This window comes from Antechinus flavipes, chromosome 3, assembly GCF_016432865.1.
Source record: "Antechinus flavipes isolate AdamAnt ecotype Samford, QLD, Australia chromosome 3, AdamAnt_v2, whole genome shotgun sequence".
In the NCBI taxonomy this organism is placed as follows: domain Eukaryota; kingdom Metazoa; phylum Chordata; class Mammalia; order Dasyuromorphia; family Dasyuridae; genus Antechinus; species Antechinus flavipes.
Window position 1 is genome coordinate 495706164 of NC_067400.1, and position 26213 is coordinate 495732376.

Sequence of the window (26213 nt, forward strand, 5' to 3'; positions counted from 1 at the left end):
TGAATATAAGAAACAGGCAGCTAAAAATGTTAGTCAGAATTTTCATATTTTACATTTAATTCAAAGAACTGGGTCTATAGTCTTTCTTGGATGCCTCCTCATGAAGGTAGATATGGTTCTGAGTTCTTAGAGATTACAATAGTTCTAACCCTATCAAGTTAGAAGGGCTCCAGGTACTTAGCTCTGGTGCCAGACTGTATGTAACCCAAGGGTCACCTTACTAAGTTGAGAGAGATTTATCATTGTGCAGATGCCATATGATTTTGCTTTGGTTGAGAAAAACTCATTAGAAAAGTCTACACTAGCATAGATGGGAAGAAATCTCCACTGCTATAAGGAGTACCTATATGGATACAATTGTCCATGTTTCAATATAACTCCAAAAGTTTAAAAATCTCTAATTCTAACTTGTAGTTCCCTGGGAGGTGGTTGGTCCTATCATTGTCCCCACTTTACAGATAAGAAAACTGAGGCAAGCAGAAGTTAAGTGAATTGCCAAGGGTTATAGCGTTTTGAGGCCAGATCTGATTCTAAGCCCAAATTGACTTTATAGTTAGAATTTAGTAGAACAAATAAAATTCCTTTTTTCTTTCTGGATTTTATTTCACTAAATATTGACTATGAAAACCAAGCTTCCTTTTTAGAACAAGGGGTGTCAGCAGAGATTCATTACTGTGAGGGCAATCAAGACAGTTGTGAAGAAAGATCATTTCTTTAAAAGTTAAAATTTTATATATTCCACTGAAAATGGTTTCAAGAAGAAAAGCAGAGTTGGGACTAAATTACTACACCAGTTACTTTACAAATTTTATCTTACAAAAATGAGTGGAATTTAAATATGACAAATATAATCAAATCATGGCTTTTAGGTTTGTGGGTGAGATTTGAGAAGGAGACCACAAAAATTCTGGGCATATTTTAAAAATATTCAATATTCAAAAGTATTTTTGGATGGATTAGGTTTGGGTTACAGCAAACATTTTCTTGAATCTGAATTGAACAAGCAAACATACACACATATGCATTTGTCTAAGTTTGTACTTAGTTTGATAAAGAAAAAGCTACAAATATATGTTTATATGTATATCATGTAAAATAATAAAATAAATATAACCTATAGTTGGTATTTTTATTAAATTAAGTACAAATTTGGACAAGTGCACTGAGATCGCATATAATATTACATATATATAAATAATTATGTATCTATATATATATACACCATATGATAATACATCAGAAAGTCCTTAGCCTTAGTGTTGTGGACTTGGTATTCTGGGAAAGCTTATGAACTTGTTTTTAAAATGTTTTTAAATGAATAAAATAAAATAGGACTACAATAAAACACAAAATTATACAGAAATAGTTAAAATCTTTTTTAAAAAAACAAGTTCATGGACTTTAGGTTATGAACCTCTCCTGCTACAGAAAATTAAAGAACATGCCATGGCACTTCCAATTCAATTAACTTTTTGAATATTTGTGTTTCTTAATCTTAAGAACTCTAATATTATCTATTTAAGAATTAGAAAATTATACACATTTATTAGTCTGATAAATTATAAATAGCATACAGAAACATGTGTCTATATGTATATAAACTATTTGGTAACATTTAATACTTTAAAATTTAGTTTGTATCTTTGATAATGGAAAGCATAAAACTATAAATCCTTTAATCCTCATATAAATTTATGGAAGTAGAATACTGATGTAAAAATTTAGAGATTTTAATGTGTGATTACTGACCAAAAGACAATGAATGTTCAAATAGGAAAGAACAGATAACTGATTAAACTTATATTTACAATTTATGCTTAAGTGTAAACATGTTCTATGTTATTTATTTAAGGAACAAATATTATTCTTGTTCAAACTGAAATCAATCTGAACTTGAAAACTGGTATGTAGTTAAGTAACCTTGGGTAATAACAGGAAAGGTTGACATTTATTTAGTGCTTTAAAGCATATGCAAGACACTCTAAATAATGTCATTTTAGTTTCATGGGAATTTATGGGAATTTCATGAGGAAAGTACAGGGTGTCCCAAAGGTTAGAACAAATTGAAGCTTTAATAACAAGGTGGATTCCCATTGGTCTCTTCTGCTACCTTTGGCTGAAGAAGGCAAAGCAAACGGGGCACTTTGCAAAGCCTTTGATAGCATTAAGTTGGCTGGTTTGTCTGCTTGGTTTAAAGAGTCAATTTGTGTATAATGCTGTAGGTGAAGTTCTGATTTGGCAAGAGAGCACTAGACTGGTTTATATAACCAAAGATCATGGGTTCTATGAACTTTTCAGTTTCTTAAACAAAACTGGCATTAATATTAAGAAGTAATTCTTTTAACATGGATGATAAATTGAGAGCTTCAAGAATGGTGGGCCTAAACAATGAACAGAGAAGCAGTTTCTTATAGTTATAGCTTGGCAGTGTATATGGTACATAGTAGGGACTTAATAAATAATTAGTGACTGACTGATGTTCCCAAATGATTCAAAGATGTCAAAACCTGCTGACCCAAAGTTATGAATTACTTTAAGCACATAGATTTTCCCATCTCATGTGCTTCTCTGCCAGGTTCCTGTGCAAGTACACCCACTCTTCAACCCAGACACTGAGTATATTGGTAAAAGAATGATCCAAATTTAGATATGTATACTGCAATTTTAAAAAAATTATTATTAAAGCCCTGACTTTATTTAACATTAGTACTTAAATATTATTAATTATATCTTGCCTTTAAGGAAAGATATTTTAATTTGTAAAAACTAATTACATATTTAAAATTATGATTATGTTTAATATCTAAAAGTGCCATTATTGTAAATGATTGCTTGTGTAACTATCATATCTTGTGTACGAATGGCTGTGTTGACAAAGACTTCATTGAATGGAGGCTCAAGAGTTAAATTACTGAATAAAGAGAGTATGTTTTCCTTCAACAGGTTTATCCATAGGTCCTTGAAAGAGTGTTTGTAACTATGTGGTATTTGGCCCACTGTTGGGAACTCAGAATTGCTCATGTAAGGGCAGGTTGGAATGACTGAGCCAACTTAAGACTTATTCTGTGAGAAGGATCACATGTTTATACTGAAAGATATTAGTGAGAGACTTTTCCACACATATATCACTCACTATATTATGACCCTGTTAAATTGGGCAGGCTCAATTAAATTGAAGTATTATCTATACCTCTGCTGAAGTGACTCTACCACCTGTGGAATTTATAGATATAATTTTGCTCATGGTTTTTCCTCTATTTTGGACCATTATTAGACAGACTTCAGCCTTTAGCCTTAAAAAAGAAGTTTAAAAAAAGACAGGAAAAGATACAACGTCCTAATATGTTCAAACTTACATGGTTCTGTATCGAATGCCTCTTGAATAATACGTTTTGCATCCAATGTAGAGGATAGATAAAACTCCTAGAGTTAATACGATGCCACCAACAAAGCTGCCAATGTCAAATTTTGATCCTTTACTTATCTGGGCATTGATGTTGGCTGTGGCTAAAACAAAATGGAGAAAAAAATGAGGTTTAGCATTTGGTTTTTAAATATCACATTAGCCAAAAATCCTTCTGAATCTCAGTGCAAGAAAATCTGGTATCATAGTGTTGGGATAATATGAGTGACAGAAATGCTTCCTTGCTCTTGTGGCTCACAATGATTGTCTACCTCTTGTCCTATTCTTGTTTCTTTTACCTTTATCTATATATACCCTACACTTAACTGACATCTCTAAGAACTCTAATTTTAAGCAGACCTTCAGGAAAAAGTGCTATTTTGTTTCAGGTGCTAGATAATCTTGTATCTTGGGGTCATTCTTGAAAGTCTCATATTCTACTAAGAATTAGAAGGCAGGTGATTTGATTTTCTATTTAATAATTTATATGTACTCAACAATAATAATAACAGCTTGCATAGTGCTTATTATATGCCAGGTACTGTTCTTAGGTGCTTTATAGTTATTATTTTATTTGATTCTTACAAGAAACCCTGGGAATTAGGTACTATTATTATCCCCATTCTAAAGATGAAGAACCAGAGGAAGAAAAGTTAAGTCATTTGCCTTGGATTATATAACTATTATGGGTACCAATCTGGATCTGAATTTAAGTTTTCTTGGCTTAAGGCCAGGAGCTCTGTCCACTCTGCCACCCAGCTGCCTCAAAAATACATCTTCTACTCCTCTCATGAACTTAAGACTAAATATATTTCAATTGCTCTAAGCAGAAAAGTAATCATTTAAAGAATCAGAACAAACTAAGCATCTCAGGATTTGGAGCTGGACAAACCTTCGGGAATCAGTCCAGAAGCGTCCCACACAAGGAACATAATAACACTATAGAGTACAGTCTGAATCAGATTAAAATGTAATTAAGAAATATTTAACAAAATACAAAAATAAAAATATAGTTAATGTTAATCTGTGGTTTTTCTCAGGGAGCTTTCCATAAGATTTAGTAGTCCCTGTTTTAGGTTGAATTTGACATCCCTGTTCTAGTCCAAGCCCTTCATTTTACAAAGAAGGAAAAAGAGGCTTATGAGGGATTCAGTGAAAAAGTCACTTGAGTAGCCAAAAGCAGTCAGAATTTGAACTCACATTCCATGACTCTAAATACAAAATTCTTTCCATTACACAGCAGCATCTGCTGCTTACTGAATATGGACCTCTAAATTCTACTGGTTTTCATTAAAAATGGGATTTTTTATGTGTAAAATTTGGAAACTTTATCCTAATTTTGGCATTTGATAGCAACTGTGACATCAGAATTAACTGAATTTCATAACATGCTTTAAAGTTTGTAAAGTTGCTTTAAAAAACAAAAACAAAAAAGACCCAATTTCATGAGGGTGATTGTATTTGTGCATGCCTTATCATCCACCACTTTTCTTATATAGATGAGGAAGCTCATAAGGTGATGTATTTCTATAAACAAAGTATTATTCACTAAGATTCACAGCATAAATGAGAATATCACAGATTCCAGGCAGGTGGTGTCCTGGGATTATCAAATCCAAACCCTTCATCTTAAAAATGAAGAAATTTTGAAACCCAGAGATGTCAGTAGTATAAAATCACTCATATAGCTAGTAAGTAGGAAAGTCAAGATTTGGACCCAGGTATTCTAGGCTCCAAGTCAAAAACAGTTTCCATTATTCCACACAACCTCAAATAAGAGCAGGAATTTAGGGCACCTTAAGAATGTCTGGTATAAAGTTCCAATGATCTTATGATAAACAGAACCATTTGCACCCAGAGAGAGGACTGTGGAAAATGAATAGGAACCACAACATAGTATTTTTGTTTGCATTTTGTTTTCTTTCTCATTTTTTCCCTTTTTGAGCTAATATTTGTGTAGCACAATAATTGTGGAAATATGTATAAAAGAACTGCACATGTTTAACATAATATTTTGCATTACTTGCATTTAAGGGAGAGGGTGGGGGAGAAAGGAGGGAAAAAATTTGAAACACAAGATTATGCAAGGGTAAATGCTGAAAATTATCCATGTATATGGATAAAAATAAAAAGCCTTAATAAAAAAAAATGTCTGGTATACATTATTTTGATGCAGAAGCAAACTAAAACGAAGCAATTGCTTAAGGTTAGGATTTGATTTTTGTTCTTTTTTTTTTTTTGACATTAGTTTTCTCTAGCTTGCCCGTAGTTCAGTGGATAAAGTGCCAGGCCTTTAACACTAGCTAGTTGCTAGTGTGATCCTTGGTAAGCCAGTTATTTTAATCTTGTTTGCCTCAGTTTTCTCATCTGCAAAATGAGCTGCAGGGGAAAAAAATGGGAAACTACTCCAACATTTTTGCTGAAAAAATCTCTAATGAGAGACCCTACCAACCTGAAATCTGCGATATTCTCATTTATGCTGTGAATCTTATTGAATAAATTGTGGAAAAATGTCACCTGATGAGCTTCTCTTTCCTCATCTATATAAGGAAATTGGTGGATGATAAGGCGTGCACAAATACAGTCTCCCTCATGAAGACCCATCAAGAATCAGAAATGACTGAAAATGGCAAAAAACAAAACTCTTGCCCAAGGTGGGATGTGTCGCGGCCACTCAGGACTTGAAGCTTCTCCACTTTACCTCACTCTGTTTTTCTAATCTGAATCTTCCATTTCCCCTCAGAGAGCTTTGAGCCCTGCTGCAATTCTGAACCCATGAGTCCAACTGACCTAGCGTCCCCAGCCTGGGCCCTTCTGTCCTGGGCAGGCCAGACTGTGCAGTCGTACCTGTGGTCAGTGCAGCAGTGGTTGTCACTGTACCATTGCTGGTGGTAGAAGCTGACGACTTTGAGGCACTGTGGGCTGTTGTGGTCGGAGGGGCACTCCTTGTTGTTGTCGGAGGTGTCGGGGTGCTGTTCGTCACCGGGGTGGACGACCTGGTTGTTACCTGAGGGGCTTCAGTCGTTTTGTTGGCAGGGGCCGACGTGTTGGCAGAAGGTGGCGTGGTCACAGGTTTGAGGGTAGAAGAGGTCAGATTTGAGGGCACCATCGTGTCATTGGCAGTATTTACATTTTCAGTCTGGTTGGTGCCTTTTATTGATAAGAAACAAAAAAAAAGTCATTAAGGAGGAGTTAGGAAAATGAGTGCTCATTTCATTTGAAAATTCCATCATTTTCCTACTAGATGAAAGTTATAATTTGCATAATTGAGAAAGGGGCATTCAATAATATGAACTACACCAGTCTATAAAATCAGAAAGCGGAGGGTCTAGTCCTGGCTCCTAACTTTGGATCACTCACAACCTCTCTAAACCTTACTCTTCTCTTTCTCAGCTGTAAAATGTTAATATTTTGTACCACACAGCTCTCAGAAGTATGAAAATCAAATGAAAACATGCATCATAAAAGCACTTTTGGAAATAAGCAACATATATCTTATTATCGCTATTATTCACCATTTACTGAAACTAAGTTTAAGAGAGAATAAGCAAAGTGAAGCAGATTCATATCTCTAAAGAGAAAGCTAGATGGTTCAGTGTATAAAACATCAGGAAACCTTGAGTTCAAATCCAGCCTCAGATGCTTACTAGTTGTGTAACCCAGGACAAGTCACTTAACCCTGTTTGCCTCAGTTTCATTATCTGTAAAATGGGGATAATGATAGCCCCTACCTCCAAGAGTTGTTTTGAGGATTAAATGAAATACTAATGAGATAACAAAATGCTTAATGCAGGGCCTACCACATAGTAAATGCTGTATGATGTTACCTATTCTTATTGACTGTGGAATACTTATCAAAGTGCATCAGCAAAGGAGGTGGTAAAGGCTTCTTTGAACAATAAAAACTAGATATAAAACCACTTCCACCTACAGTTAGTATGTAGCTTTTCATCTTTAAAAAAAAAATAAAAGAGGAAAAAAGCTTGACAGAAAGCTAGAGGTTAGTTCCGCCCTATATTTAAAATGAAGAGCAAATTGTCCATAAAAGAAATGGAGTTTAATTTAATGTGCAAACTTTTTGTTGTTCTTTTTCCTTATATGTGCAAATGTCCATTCTATTTCATTGTTAAGTTCAGGATAAAAACAAAAATGAATTTTAAAAAAGTTATGTGAACTTGTAAGGCCCAGAATTAGGAGGAGCTGAGTTAAAATCCAGCCTCAAGATACTTACTAGGTGTTGTCCTAGGAAATCAACTTGTCTGGCTCAGTTATCACAACTATAAAATTAAGATAATCAGAACATCTACCTCTCAGGGTTGTTGATACAATCAAAGTTTGTAAAGTGCTTAACTGCATAAATTGTTTCCTTTCTTCTTCTACTGTCTTCCTTTACTCTTGCCTTACACAAGAAGCAGTAAAACTGCCAAGACAACCTTTCTACAATTGTGTGATCCCATTCCTTCTAGGATTTTTTCAGCAAATTGCCCCTTCTATCATCCACCCTCTACTCTCCCACTAATCTTCAATCTCTCCCTGAACACTGACTGTTTCCTTATTGACTACAAACAAATCTATGTCGTCCCCATCTTCAAAAAACCTTCACTTGATCTGTTTATCCCTAATAAGTTATCATCCTAGATATCTTCTATCTAGATATCTACCCTAAAGGGGTAAACTCCTTGGGATAATCAGTGCTTCCACTTTCTCAACTCTGTGTAGTCTGGCTCCCATCCCCTTTATTCAAATGAAATTATTCTCTCCAAAGGCCTTTGATGATCAAATTGATCTTTATCCTTCTTGACATTTTTGCAAGATTTGATATTTTAAATAACTTTCTCCTTACTAGTCTCTTCTTTCCAGGTTTCCAGTGATTTCTGTTAGTTTAGTTATTAATATGGTCACTTACGTTGATAGTTTTCCTGATACTGAAGCAGCCCTGCATTCCTGTTATAAATCCCACTTGGTATTGCTGTAATCTCTTTGCTAATATTTTATTTAAGCTTTTTGCATTAATATTCATTAGGGAAATTGTTCTATAATTTTCTTTCAGTCTTTCCTGGTTTAAGTATCAGCATCATATCTGTGTCATAAAATGAATTTGATAGGATTCCTTCCCGTATTTTTCTGAACAGTTTATATAGTATTGGAATTAATTATATTTTAGATATTTCTAAATCCATCTGACCTTGGAGTTTTTTCTTGGGGAGTTCATTAATGGTTTGTTCAATTTCCTTTTCTAAAATGGAACTATTTGAGTAATTTATTTCCTCATCTGTTAATCTGGGCAAACTATATTTTTGAATATATAGTCATCCATTTCACTTAGATTATCAGACTTATAGGCTTAAGTCTGGGCAAAATAGCTCCTAATTATTGTTTAATTTCATATTCATTGGTAGTAAGTTCACCCTTTTCCTTTTTTAACCAAATTAACCAAAGTTTTATCTATTTTTTTTTAATAAAACCTACTCTTTTTTGTTTACTAGTTCAATAGTTTCCTTACTTTCAATTTTATTAATCTCTCCTTCGATTTTCAGAATTTCTAATTTGGTATTTAATTGGAGCTTTTTAAGTTACATTCCCAGCTCAATGATTTTCTTTTTCTTTATTTTATTAATCAATATGTCCAAAACTGAACTCATTATCTTTCCCCCGGTTAAACCCTTCCCCTTTCCTAACTTCTTTATTACTGTTCAGGGCACTATTATCCTTGATTACTCATTCTCTTTTACCCTGCTCCTTCCAATAACTTACTATTCTATTTGCTAATCATTTCCAGTCTATTCTACCTTCAAACTATCTTTTGTACATAGTCCCTTCTCTTCTTTGAGACTGCTACCATTCTAGGCCAGGCCCTCATAATTTCAAACCTAAATTATTGAAATAGCTTTCTGGTTGGCCTCTTTATCTGAAGTCTCCTTCCAGCCATCCTCTGCTTAGGAGCCAAATTAATATTCTTAAGGCACAAATCTAACTATGTTAACCTTCATCCCCAGCACTCCAATGAATTCCAATGGCGGCCTATTGCCTTCAGATTAAATATAAAATCATTGGTTTGGCTTTTAAAGCCCATCATAACAATCATAATTTCCTCTTACCTCTCCATGCTTACAACTTTACCCTCCTCTTCTATGACCTAGTGATTCTGGCCTTGTTGATGTTTCTTGCACAAGACAATCTATATCCTGTTATTCATTTTCATTGGCTTTCCCCCATGTCTGGAATGTCCTTCCTCCTCATCTCTACCATCTGGCTTCCTTAAAGTCAAAGATAAAATCCCACTTTTTTTTCCTTTTTTTTTTAATTGAAATTTTTTATTTTCAAAACATATGCAAGGACAATTTTTTCAACACTGATCCTTGAAAAACATTGTGTTCCAATCCCCTCCGCCCCTTTCACCTAGATGGCATAGGATTCAACGTATGTTAAACATGGTAAAAATATGTGTTAAATCCAAAATAGACATACATATTTATATAATTATCTTGCTGCACAAGAAAAATCAGATCAAAAAAAAAAAAAGAGAGAGAAAGAAAATAAAATTTAAGCAAACTACAACAGAAAGAGTGAGAATGTTATGTTGTGATCCACCCTCAGTTCCCCCAATTCTCTCTCTGGGTGCAGATGACTCTCTTCATCACAAGATCATTGGAACTGGCCCAAATCATCTTATTATTGAAAAGAGCCATGCCCATCAGAATTGATCATTGTATAATCTTGCTACTGCTGTGTATAACATAATGTTCTGATTCTTCTCACTTCACTTAGCATCAATTCATGTAAGTTTCTCCACATCTCTCTAAAATCATCCTGCTGATCATTTTTTATAGAACAATAATATTCCATAACATTCATATACTATAACTTATTCAGCTATTCTCCCACTGATGGGCATCCACTCAGTTTCCAGTTTCTCACCACTACAAAAACATTTTTGCACATGTGGGTCCCTTTCCCTTCTTTAGTATCTCTTTGGGGTATAAGCCCGGTAGAAACACTGCTGGATCAAAGGGCATGCACAGTTTGATAACTTTTTGAGCATAGGTTCAGATTACTCTCCAGAATGGCTGGATCAGTTCACAACTCCACCAATGATACATTTATCATTGTCCCAGTCTTCCCACATCCCCTCCAACATTTATTATCTTTTCCTGTCACCTCAGCCAATCTGAGAGGGGTATAGTGGTATCTCAGAGTTGTCTTAATTTGCATTTCTCTGCTCAATAGTATAAAATCCCACTTTTTACCAGAGACCTATCCTAATTCCTTTTAATGCCAGGTCATTATTATCTGATATATTATCTCCAATTTATCCAGCTTATAGACTGTTTGTACATAGTTGGATTTTTTTTTTTTTTTGAGAGGCAGTTGGGGTTAAGTGACTTGCCCAGGGTCACACAATTACATATAGTTATTTGCATGCTGTCGTCGCTATTACACTAAGAGCTCCTTGGAAACAGGGACTATTTTTATATTTCTTTGTATAACCTCCCCTTATCACCCCCCTCACACTATCCATTTAGTACAGTGCCTGAAACTTAAATGCTTGTTGACTTGACTGTTGTTAAGGAATGTCTCCTGAACTTTTCTTTTTGAATTGACATATTTTCCAAAAATACTGGACATAGAGCATGCAGGAGGCCCTAACTCTGTCAAGGATGACACCTCAAGCTGGACTCCCTGGCTGTTCCTGAGAGGCAAGAGAGGCGCCAGCCAGTCTGTGCCAGGTTAGAATGATGCTTGTGAAGTTGAGGCCCTTTGCAAATAAATGTCCCTCCTATCTCCATAGTCTAGCAGTTCCCAAGAAAAGAATACTTTTGCCTTTGTCTTGCTCCTCCTCTTTGGGAAAGGTTCCTGCCCCTTTCACCTCCCATGTCATGTCTATTCCTATTTTCTCCTGCTCCTTTTGCTGTATTGCCATAAATATACAAACTTCAGTGAGAACTAGGAACACTTTGGTTTCCACGTGCATGTTCCTTTCTAGTTTAATAAACTTGGTTTTCCCATAAGTCTTATGATGCTGTGATTGACTTGATAGAGTATAGAGCTGTTGTGAGTTGTATCTCTGTGACCTCATCTGGGGTAAATATCTTGGTGAAAATACTGGAATGGTTTGCCATTTCTTTCTCCAGTTCATTTTACAGGTGAAGAAACACATCTTTATATTACCAACTAAAATTATCAGTAAGAGATTAAAAAGAAAAAATCCATTTAAATTATATTTGGGAATCCACTTCCCAAGACCTAGACAGAAGGACTATCTTCAGGTAAAAAAAAAAAAAAAAAGACTAATCACATCAGGTAAATAGGGTTAAAGACTTGCCCAGGGTCAGATAGCAATTAAATGTCTGAGGTCAGATTTATATTCAGGAAAATGAGTCTTCCTGCCTCGATTTGATAATAACCCTGTTCTTTTCTTTAGGAGTCTGGTACTCTCCTCCTAATAAAGTCTATTTTTCTCAAAGGATCTGCCAACTATGAGTACCTGTGTGCCCTTCCTTATGAATGTTTGCAATGCAAGCTTTCTTTCTCATTAAAGATTCTATGGCCTGTGAAAGGAATTTCAGGCAGTAGGGAGCACGTGAGTTTGGTATTTATTTGGCTGAGGTTGCTTTTTACTAAGTGTTTCCTGAAATGGAATCTTCGGTGGAGAGAGAAGCAGTAGAGTATTGTAGAATAAACAAAACAAAAAATCAATGGACCAAGAGTCAGAAGACTTCTGTTTCTACTAAATACCTATGAAATATGGCCAAATCACATCCACATATTCAGGTCTCATTTTCTTTATCTGTAAAAATTAGGACGGTAGTGTTTAAATAAATGATCTTCAAAGTTCCTTTCAGATCTGACACACTATACAATGAAAAAAATTATTTTAACATCAGAAGCAGCTGTTGGGTAATTTTATTATTGGTCTCATTCTTTTTCTCTCTTTTTAATTATAGCCATTTTATAGCAAGAATAGTCATTTGCTGTAAAATAAGTGTGGCAGGTTTGGACACCATTGTTAACAATTATTCACATTTATATAGCATTTTATTGGCTTTCCAAAAGGATTTCCTCTATGCTGCTCATTTAAAATCTAAGGCACCTTATCAACTGACAGCAAAGATACAACATTCCTTGTTATCCTCTCCAAAACTAATACTTCCTATCATAACCCCAGGTTCACCAAATCAAAATGTGGTATATACTTTTCTTTTCAGTCCTAGTCCCTGGACTCAGTTTTGTATAGCATCCTTTTCAAGAAGCTTAGCAATGGAGAGATGGGAAGATAACTAGATAGAATAAGTGGGTCATGAGAAATTTTTTTTTAAAGATTGGAGGGATCTTCCTTTACATATTATGTAGATAGATAGGAAAGTAGCTAGTAGAAATGGAGAAAATGGATCAAAGGCTTGGAAAATGGCAGCAAAAAAAGGTATTCTTATAACTGAAGCCAGAGTATGTGTGGGAGGGAAATTTTAATGAATGGAAAAGCATTAGAAGCATCACAAGCATGAATACAGAAGCCTTTGCTTCCAAGCCTTTGCTCAGCTACTGTAACTCAACAATTTTTTTTCATTTAAAATTCATCTTGTATTTTCTTTGAAACAAATTATAATCAACAACTATTTGTTTATGATATTTTATGTGTAAATTCAATATATTGAATATATATTCAATATATATTCAAATAAATGAATAATTAATTCAAATTATTGAATAAATACTCAATTAATTTGAGTCGTATTATTATGTTTATTATACTGGTTTGGCTTACACACGAGCAACTACTATTTTTCCAGTTTAGATGTCTTTATTTAAATGAGCAAACTTATCTTAGTCTATGATGTAAAATGTTGACATATCTAAATTCTACCAGGCTGCTTTCTAGTTTCCCAACATTTTATTTCACTTCATTTTTTTGACCAAATAATGAGTTTTTGATCCAACATCTGGGATCTGTAGCAATCACTAGGCTATTGTGCCTATTTGCTTCTATTATATACTTTAATCTGTTCCACTGATTACCCTCTCTATCTTAACCTGTTTTGAGGTTTATTTGCTTTGTAGTAGAATTTGTAGTACTGCTTTGTAGTATACTGCTAGCTCCTCTTGCTTTCCATTTTTTTTCACGGTATCCCTTGATATTGTTGACCTTTTGTTCTTCCAGCTGAATTTTGGTATTTTTCAAGCTCTAAAAAGTAACCCTTTGGTAGTTGGCACCGAATATTACTCAATTAATTTGAGTCGTATTATTATGTTTATTATACTGGTTTGGCTTACACACGAGCAACTACTATTTTTCCAGTTTAGATGTCTTTATTTAAATGAGCAAATAATGTTTTGTTACTGAATTCATATAGTCCCTTTGTCTATGTCTTAGGAAGCAGACCCTCAAATATAATTTAAATGTATTTTCTCTTTTTAAAACCTTCTCGCGAATTTTAATTGGTAATATAAAAAATGCTGATGATTTGTGTAGATTTATTTTATATTCTGCAACTCTGTGAAGTTGTAAATGGTTAAGACTAGTTTTTTAGTTGACTCTCTAGCCACTTCTAAATGAGATTCTCTGTGTGAGCCATCCTACCCTAAGCAAAAAAGGAATAATTTTGTTTCCTCTTTGTCTATATTTATTTCCTTAATTTCTTTTTTCTTGTCTTATTGCTATAATTAGCATTTTAGAATTATACTGAATAATAATGGTGATGATGGACACCCTTGCTTTATTCCTGATCTTCTTGAAAAGATTTCTAGTATTTATCTATTTCAGATAAAGTTGCTTCTTGGTTATAATTTAAATTAATTTTAATTAAATATAATTTATCATCATATTATTTACATATTATTTATTAATATTTATATTATTATACATAATATTTATTATTATATAACATAATTAATATATAATATAAATATTATAATAATATATATCAAAAATAAGATAATAAATTAATTAAATTAATTCTAGTTTTATGTATTTTTTTAAAAAAGATATTAAGTATGTACTTTATCAAAAACCTTTTCTGAATCTACTGATCAAATAATGATTTGTTATTATTAATACTGTTGTTTTTTTACATTTTCCTTAATATTGAATTAGCTCTTCATTCCTGCTATAAATAAAATCTAGTCATAATAAATAGTTTTTGTGATATGTTGCAGTAGTCTCTTTGCTAATCTTAAAAACTGTGCATCAATATTCAATAAGGATATTTATGGCTCATTGTTTTCTTTCTCTGTTTTGAGACCATATTTATATTATAAAAGGAATGTCATGTGACACTTTCTATTTTTTTTTCCAAATAGTTTACATAATGTTGGAATTGCTCTTTAAATGTTTGATAAAACTTGCTTGTAAATACATCTAGTTCTGTATCTTTTCTCTTTTGGTTTCTCTTATAGTTTGTTTGATATCTTTTTTTTTCCTTCTATTTTTACCGAGACCTCTATTTCTTGTTCTGTTAATTTGTACATTTTTTTATTTTTGTAGATTATATATACATAAAATTAATGTCAGTTTTATTAGCATATAATGAGAAAAAAAGTTTCCGATAATTTAAAAAAATTCTTCATTTGTTGTTCATTTATCTTTTTTTGATACTGTTTCTTCTTAAAAAAAAAAAAAAACAAAAAAACTAGTTGACTAATGGTTTATCTATTTTGTTAAAAAAAAAAAAAAAACCACCACCACCCCAGCTCTGCCTCTCCCCCCATATTTATACCAGAATTTTTTTTTTCTAAGTAGCAAAAAACTGTAAACAAAGCAGATATCCATTGAATGGGGAATGGCTAAAGAAACTGTGGTGCATCAATGTACTGGAATATTACTGTGTTGAGAGAAAAAGGAATATGAATGAAGCACAGGAAGACTTATGTGAACTGATACAAAGCAAAGTAAATACAATTGAAAATGATATACACAATGACCAAAAAAATACATGTAAAGAATTATAATCAATACCTGTAAAGAAATAGAAGTATAATAATATAACATGAAAAGAACTACAGAACTACAAATCATCAAAACTGAATGATGTTAAATTATAAATGGCCAAGCCTGGCTCCAAAAAGGAGATATGAGACTGTGTCTCCCATCCTCTTTTGCAGCAGCAGTAAACTGTAATGGAACACTAGGTATATAATAACAAATTTAGTCACTGTTGGTTAGTCCCGCTAATGGATGTTTTTTCCTTTTTGATTTTTTATTATGAGGAATAGTCATCAGAAGAAAAGGGATAATGTTATGTCATTTACAGAGATCACGAGCATGGATTTTTTCATCCAAACAAGTGGTTAAAAAAATAATGAAAGTCACAAGAACAAGATTATACCCCAAAGTTCAACTAATAGATATTCCTTTAAGGTAAGTTCCTTTAAAGTTCCTTAATTACTACCTAGCCTTAATCACCAAATGTCAGTCAAACAAAGTTGAAGACCTTAGCTTAAAAAGGCCAAGGTCTCTCATTGCATCCAGAGCCATTTCCCGTGGTTCTGATCTCTATCTGGCCACTGGACCCAGATGCTCTGGGGGTGAGGGGGTGGGGAGTAGTGAGGGAGGCAGGTGACCTTGCCCAGCCTCCCGCATTCTTAACTCCAATTCACTGGCATGTCATGGCATCTCTCCCTGATGTCATGATCCTCTTTGAAAACGAAGGACAAACTAGGCATTGACCCACACTTAACATCGTACACCAAGATAAGGTCAAAATGGGTTCATGATCTAGGCATAAAGAATGAGATTATAAATAAATTGGAAGAGCATAGGATAGTTTACCTCTCAGACCTGTGGAAGAGGGAGGAATTTATGACCAAAGAAGAACTAGAGATCACTACTGACCACAACATAGAAAATTTTGATTATATCAAATTGAAAAGTTTTTGTACAAACAAAACTAATGCAGACAAGATTAGAAGGGAAACAATACACTGGGAAAACATTTTTACAGTCAAAGGTTCTGATAAAGGCCTCATTTCCAAAATATATAGAGAATTGACTCTAATTTATAAGAAATCAAGCCATTCTCCAATTGATAAATGGTCAAAGGATACGAATAGACAATTCTCAGACGAAGAAATTGAAACTATTTATAGACATATGAAAAGATGCTCCAAATCATTATTAATCAGAAAAATGCAAATTAAGACAACTCTGAGATACCACTACACACCTGTCAGATTGGCTAGAATGACAGGGAAAGATAATGTGGAATGTTGGAGGGGATGTGGGAAAACAGGGACACTGATACATTGTTGGTGGAATTGTGAATACATCCAGCCATTCTGGAGAGAAATTTGGAACTATGCTCAAAAAGTTATCAAACTGTGCATACCCTTTGATCCAGCAGTGTTTCTACTGGGCTTATACCCCAAAGAGATACTAAAGAAGGGAAAGGGACCTGTATGTGCTAAAATGTTTGTGGCAGCCCTGTTTGTAGTGGCTAGAAGCTGGAAAATGAAAGTATGTCCATCAATTGGAGAATGGTTGAGTAAATTGTGATATGTGAATGTTATGGAAATATTATTGTTCTGTAAGAAATGACCAGCAGGATGGATACAGAGAGGACTGGCGAGACTTACATGAACTAATAAATGGGTTCTGTCAATAAAAAGTTTTAAAAAATTAAAAAAAGAAAAAAAAAAAAGAAAACGAAGGACAAACAACAACAAAGTGATCATGAAATCCTGTCAAATAAACTTGCTAACTTGTGTCCTCTCTCTATGGCACATCCCTACTCCGCCAGTATTTCTGCACTATTACCACCTCCACCCCAAAGGAATTAGGATGAAGAACTAATATTTATACTGTACTTACTATGTGCCAGGCATTGTGCTAAGTGCCTTACAATTAATATCTCATTGCTAGTGAGGTAAAACGAACTAAGGTCTTTCTTATTTCAGACCCAGTGCTATCCCCACTGGGCCATCTAGCTGTGCAGTTAGCGTTATTCTGGTATGATTAAATGGTTTTAAAATGTTTTAATGATACTTGTTTTTATACTTCCCAATTTGCTCCTCCCCCCAACTTCCCCTCTCCTACCAAAAATTCCCTTATATCAAAGATTTTGAGGGGGAGGAATGAGAGAAGGAGAGGAAGAAAGTAACACAGAAACAGTAAGCTTTTGAGTTCAAGGATCACATTGTTTTTCAGTCTTTAACCTAGCACCCAGGTACACACATAATTAATATTTGTTGAAATACACTGAACATTAAAGTTGAAAGTAGAGCAGACAGCACTGCTCCTATTGCCTATAAGGACAAAGGCTGTGGAGACTACTTTTATTTGCCACGTTAACAGGAGGAATCTGATTCTCTGAATTCAGCTGCTAGAATATATGAAAACTAAAGACACTCAAACCCATTCCATCCTAAAATGCAAAGGTTTCCAAATAAATTCAACTCCTCACGGTTGTTCTTGATGCATTTCTCAACACTGGAGAAAAGAAAACCTATCACTCATTCATATCCATTGATATTAGAAAATTTACAAACACGCTGGGAATCTCTGATTGTTACAAACTCATCAGGTTTTTAAGTGTAATAATATCTGCCAAATTACCTCAGTGCCACACATCCCTCTAAACAATCTGGGTGAGTGGGCAAACAAGATAAAATTAGCTGTCTGTCTCTGGCATGATGGTTGGCGGGACATATATGTAGGTGTATAAATAGAAAGATTATTTTTATAGGTTTCACCCACATCCTGATATCTGAGGAAGTGAAATACTTTGTCAACAGGCAGCTCCATGGGGATTTCATAATATACTACTTTTGACATTGGAGAGTTTTTACTTGTAAAATCACCTTTGACTACAACAGGCTGCAAATTTCTCCAAATCAGAAATTCTCCATGTGGAAGAATATAGTTACGGTTTTTAAAAAATGAACAATGCCTGGGGAAACCACCATTTTTAAACTTACACATTTAGACAAAAATCGAGTTCAATCTAGAGATGGGGAAGCTGAGGCCAAAACAGGTAAGTCAGGTTAAAAACAAACAAAAAAACAGCAGAATGGGAACTTAGGGTGCTATATAACATTGACTCTTTGCGACTTTTATTTAGAGGAAAAATGATTTTTTTCCTGATCAAAAGTATGCTACCTAACAAAACAAAAATTTCAAGGGTCTTATAATACTTTATATTTGAAGTTGTTTGCACAGTCGGGGGCAGGAGGGCAGGGGTATTGCCATTTATATGGGGCAGAATTTTCAGGAACTGAGAATTTTTCTTTTCTTGCCCTTTTTTATGGAATTGCTTCCTGTAGAAAGCATCATTCAAAGGTTGATTGAAATTTTTCATTCATCTTTATGTTCTATGTGTGTTCCTCTATTATTATTTAGTTCTCTGTGAATGCTTTGAGGGGATTTAGAAATGGGTCTAGTTTTTTCTGTGGGCATACTTGGGAACAATATTAATGTCTTTATACCACTTGTATGACATAACTGCCAGACCCTCAAAAAGATAATTTCATTTGTAAGGCTAATCCCTTGCTGGTTATTCTGAGCTTTGTTCACCTTACACTAGGCAGTATTTCCAAATTTATTTTTAATTGACTTCAACTATGTAAGATTTCAATAGATAGGCTTCCTGTTCAACTCAGTTTTTCCCATCTTAAAAAACAAATATGAATCTGTCAGTAGTTTTCATTCTTGTTCCATTTCTTCTCTATTCAGAAATATCCTAATATAAATACAGGGCTAAAATATGCTATGGAGGCATAAGATAACTTATGGTACTTAAGGTAAGAGAATAATAGATGATCCATATTCAAGCTGCTAGTACTAAACCATGTAACTATGTGTTAATCATATTTATCCAACTAACAACTTGGAAAAGTTAGTGTCTCCTTCCCCCCCCCCCCTTTTTAAGTGAATTTCTTTGTCGCATAATAAATGATAGCCATGAGAAGACACAATTCTTTGTATCTTATTCAAAGTACAGGAAGATCTTTGCAGAGTAAGAGAAGGAATTTAATGCTACTTTTCAGTATCCTCAGGGAACACAAACTCATTTCTCCTTCAGTAAGAAAAAAATTACTTCTGAGATATTATAGAAATTTACAATGAGAAAAATGAGAGTTTGTAATAGACTAAAATTAGGTGATGCAAATGAAAATGATCAAAACATGTTAATTGTTTAATTAAGATCGAGGTGGATGCTGGTAGTTTCCTGCTAGGTTGAGACTGCAAAAATGATAGGAACAACTAACTGCCTTGGTAATAAACTCTGGGCTTCCCCAGATTAGAGCCATACCTTCATCTCTCGCTACAAAACAGCAGGAAATCAAGAGTTAACCTCCCAGCCTCAGCAGCCGAAGGCAGGCTGGGTGGGGCTCCCCCCAAGCACAGAGCAATTGTCAGATGATCCAGAGAGGGAAGAGAGCTGGAAGAAAGCCAAAGAGAGACAGAGATAGGATATGGAGAGCACACAGAATTTTGAAATCTGTTTTTGAAGGGGTTTGAGGGAGCTGGTCAGGGGTGCAGATAATTGAGACACAGATTTGCAAGTTACCTAAGACATCTTATCATTCAACTGGTACCTACACAAATAATCCTCTGCAACAACTGAGAGGTAGTGATCCAGCTTCTGCTTTCAGACTTTTAGTAATAGGGAATTCATTACCTCAGGAGACGGCCAATTACACCTTGGAAAAGCTCTAATTGTGAAGAAATTTTTCATCTTGTGGAACCAAAATCTACCTATCTGAAATTTCCACTGTTCCTAGATTATGTTTTTTGGGTTAAAGTAAAGTAAAAGCTTGTCCCTCCCATCAAGTGATATGATAGCCCTTCAAATATTCAAAGACAGATAACAGTTTTTTTCCTTCCCCTCAATCTTATCTTCTCTAAGCTAAACACTTCCAGTTCCATCAACTGATCTTGAAAATGGTAACTGGTCTTGCTCTAAAAACTATCTTACTAATGATATTAGAGAATTAGAAATATATTTTCAGACATGATCATTGAATTGATTTGTTTTACTTAACTGTACTTATTTGTTATAATGGAAGGTTTATTGTAAGGAGGGACAAGGCGTGGGAAACGTGATATAAAAAGAAAAAGAGCATTAATCTTTTTTTTTTTAAATTTAAGAACCAAATAATTTAATAGTGCATCCCAGAATTTTGGCAGGAACTGAAACTGACCTCTCCCTTTTAGAAAAGTAATATATTTGCAATCTCTATACAGTCTTGTGTCATTTTTCCAGTTTTCTAGAAAATTAATCACAGCAGGTCAACCATCATGTCTGCACATTCTGTCATTATCCTGGGATATTAAAAAAACCAGGCTTGGTAAAAGACACTAACAGGATATCCAAGTTTTCTGACTAATGAAAATGATATGAAGAATCAAGAATGAAAGCCCTATCAAGTACAGGGGAAAAGACTGAACATAGCAAGTGCTTACAAATACATGGGGAAATGAGAGAGCTGCCATTTAGATACTTTTTAATGGCAAGTGGCACATTCTGGTCATGCTCTCTCTTGCCTCTAAAAATCTCAACTTGCCAGAAATCAGGACCCAGATATTCAATAAGTGACTTGTACCTCTTTACAGCAGCCAACTGTGCCATTACACAGCCAAAATGGATAGGACCACCAGAGTATGTCATGAACCTTCAAGAAAAAGCATCACAAGCTCCATGCTGGAAGTAGCTTCATGGGTATCACAGTCAATGGGCCCAGTGGTCACTCAGCTGGAACACCAGGTAATTAGCAGTGAGCAATGGAAGCCTGCTGACCAGGAAAATGAGGATGGTACAGAAAACTCTTGGCAACAGATGATCTGGGACAATTAACTCAAGTCGTTAGATTAGAATGGGAGTTGGAGGGGAGGTATATGGTGGTTATATGTAGCTACTTTTGGGTTTCATTACTGTTTCCCATACAAAACATTTCTAACTATACTGGAAATGTTAGTGATTTGTGTTGGTCATATGGGTCTTGAAAGTAAGGTTTTTAAAAAAGACAAATCTACAGACATTTGATAAAAATCACTTTTTTTAATGGAAACATTGTGAATAAAATTTGAGATCCTTTTATACTTCCTAATAGAATGAGTTCCTTAAAAGTAGAGCGTTTCATGTTTATTTTTGTATCCCACAGGATTCAAGGAATGATTGCTGAATAGTTCAATATTTCTAGGATTTGTGATTTTTGTCAATAATTTTTTCTTCTGATAGAGATCATAACTTCTCTTTAATTTAGTCTGATTCAAAAGTTGCTGTAGCTAGAGAACTCATCATTCCCTGGGGCCAACCTGGTGATGTCCTTAGGATAGTAAATCTATTACTATCTAATACTAAGCTGTTTATATATAGCACTCAAATAATTAAGATTTCTTAGTCTTAACTCATAAATTGTGGATTCATATTATACTTATAATATGAATTATTATTCATAAATTCATATTCATAAAGGGACTCAGAAATTTACCTAATGTCATGTAATTATTTCATATAGAAACATATCAAATTTTGCTTTTAGAGGACTACCTTGACTAAATATTTACCTAATGGCAATCATAGTGACTAGGCCCTTGTGGAAGCATGTATAAATATATATATATATATATATATAAAATATATGTGTGTGTGTGTGTGTGTGTGTGTGTGTGTGTGTGTGTGTGTGTATTGTGAGGCATTTGGGTTTTGCCCAGGGTCACATAGCTAGTAAGAATTAAGTGTCTGAGGCCACAAATTTAACTAATTGCTGCTCTATCCCCTGTGCCATCTAGCTGTTCCTATGAATATAAAATATATCAAGAAAGACAGAAATAGAATGACATCATGGGTCGCTGACTGAAGAGTTGGCTCAGAAGGACCTAGCTTCATGTCCTGCCTCTGATACTGAATTTGTAATCTTGAGTAACCTCATATCCAAGCAGCTTTCTAAATTAGAGTTACATTGCTGGCCTGCATTAGTAAAGATGTGAATCTATACTAGCAATTCTCTGCACCTTATGAAATCACATACATAGGACCACCATCCCCCTCTCCCTCCCAGCCTCCAAAAGATACTTTCATCACTAGAGTATTTCTGTGATCTCTTCATTATGTGTCCAGGTGGTTCAAAGCTACCAAAGGTTATTTCAACAAAGGACCAACTCTAGAAGGGCTTACCAAATAGCAGTCTTTTTACAGGCCCAGAGATGGATTGGGCATCTTTCTTCCAAAGACCAAAATTGTTAAGTGGGGACAGGTTAATTACCATGTAAATGATAGTACCAACTAATAGGAATTTTTGTTTATCGGTGAAGGGACTAATCACAAGGATTTTTTTTTTTTCTGCTGTTAAATTTTTCTTTAAAAGAATTTCCTTAGTTAAGATAGTCACTATCACTGCAAAAAAGAAAAGAAGGAAGAAGGCAGGCAAAAAAGAAAGAATGTAGGAAGGAAAGAAGAAAGCAATCACAAATTCTTGCTGTATATAGAAATAATCAGGAAATTCTGATCAGGTTAGAATAACATATTTCTGATTTTTCTCAAGTTCCTTCCTATTTATTACAAAGTAATTCTGTTCTGTGGATATCTAGGTGGTGTAGTGGATAGATCGCAGGACCTGGAGTTAAGAAATCTCGTTCTCCCATATCTAAATCTGGCCTCAAATACTTACTAGAAGTGTTACCCTGGGCAAGTCACTTCACTGTTTGCCTTGGTTCCCTCATCTATAAAATAAGCTGGAAAATGAAAAGGCAAACTCCAATATTTTTGCCAAGAAAACACCACATGGGATCACACAAAAGAATTCATACATGATTGAAACAACTAGACACTAAGTTTTGCTCTTGATACTCTATTAAAGAGTAGAGGCAATAAAAACCGAAATGAAAATCCTACTACTGCTAGGTAGCATTGGGTAAAAATATAAATACAGAGACAGTTAGTTGGTGCAGTGGATAGAGCACCAGCCCTTTAGTCAGGAGGACCTGAGTTCAAATCTGACCTCAGATATTTTAGCTGTGGAACCCCAAATGCCTCAATAACAAAATTATATAAATATGTACATATATATGTGTATATATACATATATATAAGTATTTTTCATTCTCTACTGTTGTTATTAATATCATATAAACAAAAGCACTTTAAAGGATCACAGTCAGAAAACTAAGATACTACGGATTAGGGGGGTTACTTCCACCTGTGTGCATAGCTGAATAGTCATATGTGGATAAAACTGCTTTGCACACACCTTGTATAAACATGTATGTAAATATTTTGTCTCAATGAATGCAAACTCCTTGAAGTAGGGTTTATTTCATCTTTCTTTGTACCCTGGTGGCTAGTAGAGTACCTGGCACATAGCATAGCTTGTTCAATCAATAAACATTTATTTAAGCACCCCATATGCACTATGCACTATGCAAAGTACTTATGATACAAAAAGAGGCAAAAGATAGTCACTATTCTCAAAGAGCTTACAATTTAATGCAAACAAATATAAGCAAAGCAAACTACAGGATAAATAGGAAATAATTAACATTGGGAAAGCTTTCATCATTGTATTTTGTCTAACATGATCTACCACACAAACTCCATTCATCCCTATTTATCCTATGGGTGTCCACTCATACTCATATATTCTCAAGGCCTTCCTTGTTTTTTCTTGAGATCACAAGGACACCAAAAAAAAAAAAAAGTCACATGGGCTATACCAACTGGCTAAATGTTACTATTTCAAAGTTCATCTCAGGAATCAATGTTGTTCTGCTAAAAATAAGTTTCCTACAAGAAGAGAATTCTAATTCCAAAAATTTTCTAAAACATGGCAGGGCTTTTCCGAAACCCTCTTTTCAATTTCACTTAAACATTTCAACATTTAAAGTTATAGTCATTTTGTTCTTGCCATTCTGGAATCTAAAGAAAGTCCATCTATACCAGCTGCAACAATTACCTAATATTGCTTAATCTTGTATTTCTTTTAAAAATGGGATCATATCTTTTTATCCTATAATTTTTTGCTTATGTCAAAATTATTCAACTAGGAAGGAAATAATATCCAAAATTAAGATTTTGTCACTATCACTTTACAAGGAAGAAAAAAAGCAAGAAAAGAAAAACAAAATCTAAATATCATTATAACTATAAAACAAATCCACAATTCAGATGAAAAGATCTATCTGTATTACAATAAATTCTGTTGACATGCTCCATAGGGATTTGTCTTCAAGTCATATCTTTTTAAATAGAATCTAAAGGCATGAAAAAGGACAGAAAGAGAAGTAGATGCAATTTTGAATAAAATTGTTTATCTCAATTTTCTATCCATTGTGAGGTCATCATTTTAAAGTATAATCTTGAATCTTTTTACTAAAATTTCAAAATAGAAAAAATACTACTTAACACACACACATGTATATATAAATATATAAATAGACACACAAACACATTAATATAAATATGTGTGTATGTATGTATATGTATGTATATATGTGTGTATGTATATATATGTGTGTGTGTATGTGTGTATATATATATATATATATATATATATACATATATATATTCCAAATCATCAAATCTGATAGTCTTTTCTGTTGTATCCACTTGACCTACTTGTTGTATCTGACATAATGCTGACCACCTTTCTCTTACATACTCTCTCTTTCCTGGGTTTTTATGACACCACTTTTCAGAACAGTTAGATGGAGCAGCATATAATATTTGTGTCTAATGTCAAGAAGGATGGAATTCACATATAACCTCAGACTAACTGTGTAATCCTGGATAGATCACTTAGCCTCTGTCTGCCTCAGTTTCCTCGGCTGAAAAAGGGGGATAATATTACTAATATTTGTAAAGTATTGACATAGTTTCTAGCATGTAAATCCTTCCTTCCTTCTCCTATTTGGCTGACTATTCCTTAAAGGTCTCTTGCTGGTTCATTAGCTATTATATCCCCTAACAGTGGATAGTTTCCTAGGGCTCTCTCTTCTATTACCTTCACACTCTCTTGGTGACCTCATCAACTCCCATGGGCTTAATTATTATCTCTATGTAAATGACACACAAAGCTAAATATTCAGTCCCCATTTCTTCCAAGTTTCAGTTCCATATCATCAATTGCCTACTGAACATTTCAAAGTGAATATCCAATAGACATGTCTAATTCAACACATCCATAAGAGAACTCATTTGTGTTTCACTAAAAAACTTATCCCCTTTCCAAATTTCCCTATTTCTATTAAAGCATCATCATCTTCCTAGTCTCCCAAGTTTACTGTCCTTTTCCAACTCATCATTCTCCCTCACAATACATATTCCAATCAGTTATTGAGTCTTGCCTTTATTGTTGTTGCTGAACCTTCATAAAATGCTTGTATCCAGCCCCTTCTCTTGATTCACCCAGCTACCACCTTGCTTCAGGCACTCAATATCTCTTGCCATCTTCTACTTGCCTGCTCTCTGAATTACTTTTTTGTTCTACTATAATCCATTCTCCAAATGCTGGCAAAGTGATTTTCCTTAAGCATCAAGTGAACCACATCATTCACTTATCTCAATAATCTCCAGGAGGCTCCATATTGTCTCTCCAATCCAACATAACTTCTCTTTGTCTTTTAATATTCTTTATAAACTGGCTCCAATCTACATTTCAATTATTTCTTCCTTTTCAGAGATGTCTCAGGGTAGGCTGACCTGGTGGTTCAGTTTGAAGAGTACAAAAACACGACAGATAAGTAGTGTTAAACTCAAATAGAAATGGTTCCCTATAGGGCACGTATGATTTCTAAAAACTCACAAATTAATATTACCTATGTTGTATTATATATTTTTTAAATTTTACTTTGATCTGGTTCTGTGGCACTGGGAATTTTGCA

General features: G+C 34.2%; 1 protein-coding gene across 1 annotated transcript in view; it reads right to left on the reverse strand.

Moving 5' to 3' along the window:
• TMEM123 (transmembrane protein 123) overlaps nt 1-26213 on the reverse strand; it is a 72590-nt gene that overhangs the window by 3019 nt on the left and 43358 nt on the right. The window contains exons 2-3 of the mRNA XM_051986880.1: nt 6251-6553; nt 3357-3507 (exon numbers count right to left, since the gene is read on the reverse strand). Coding sequence (XP_051842840.1) covers nt 3357-3507; nt 6251-6553 — 454 coding nt within the window. The remainder of the gene's footprint in view (nt 1-3356; nt 3508-6250; nt 6554-26213) is intronic.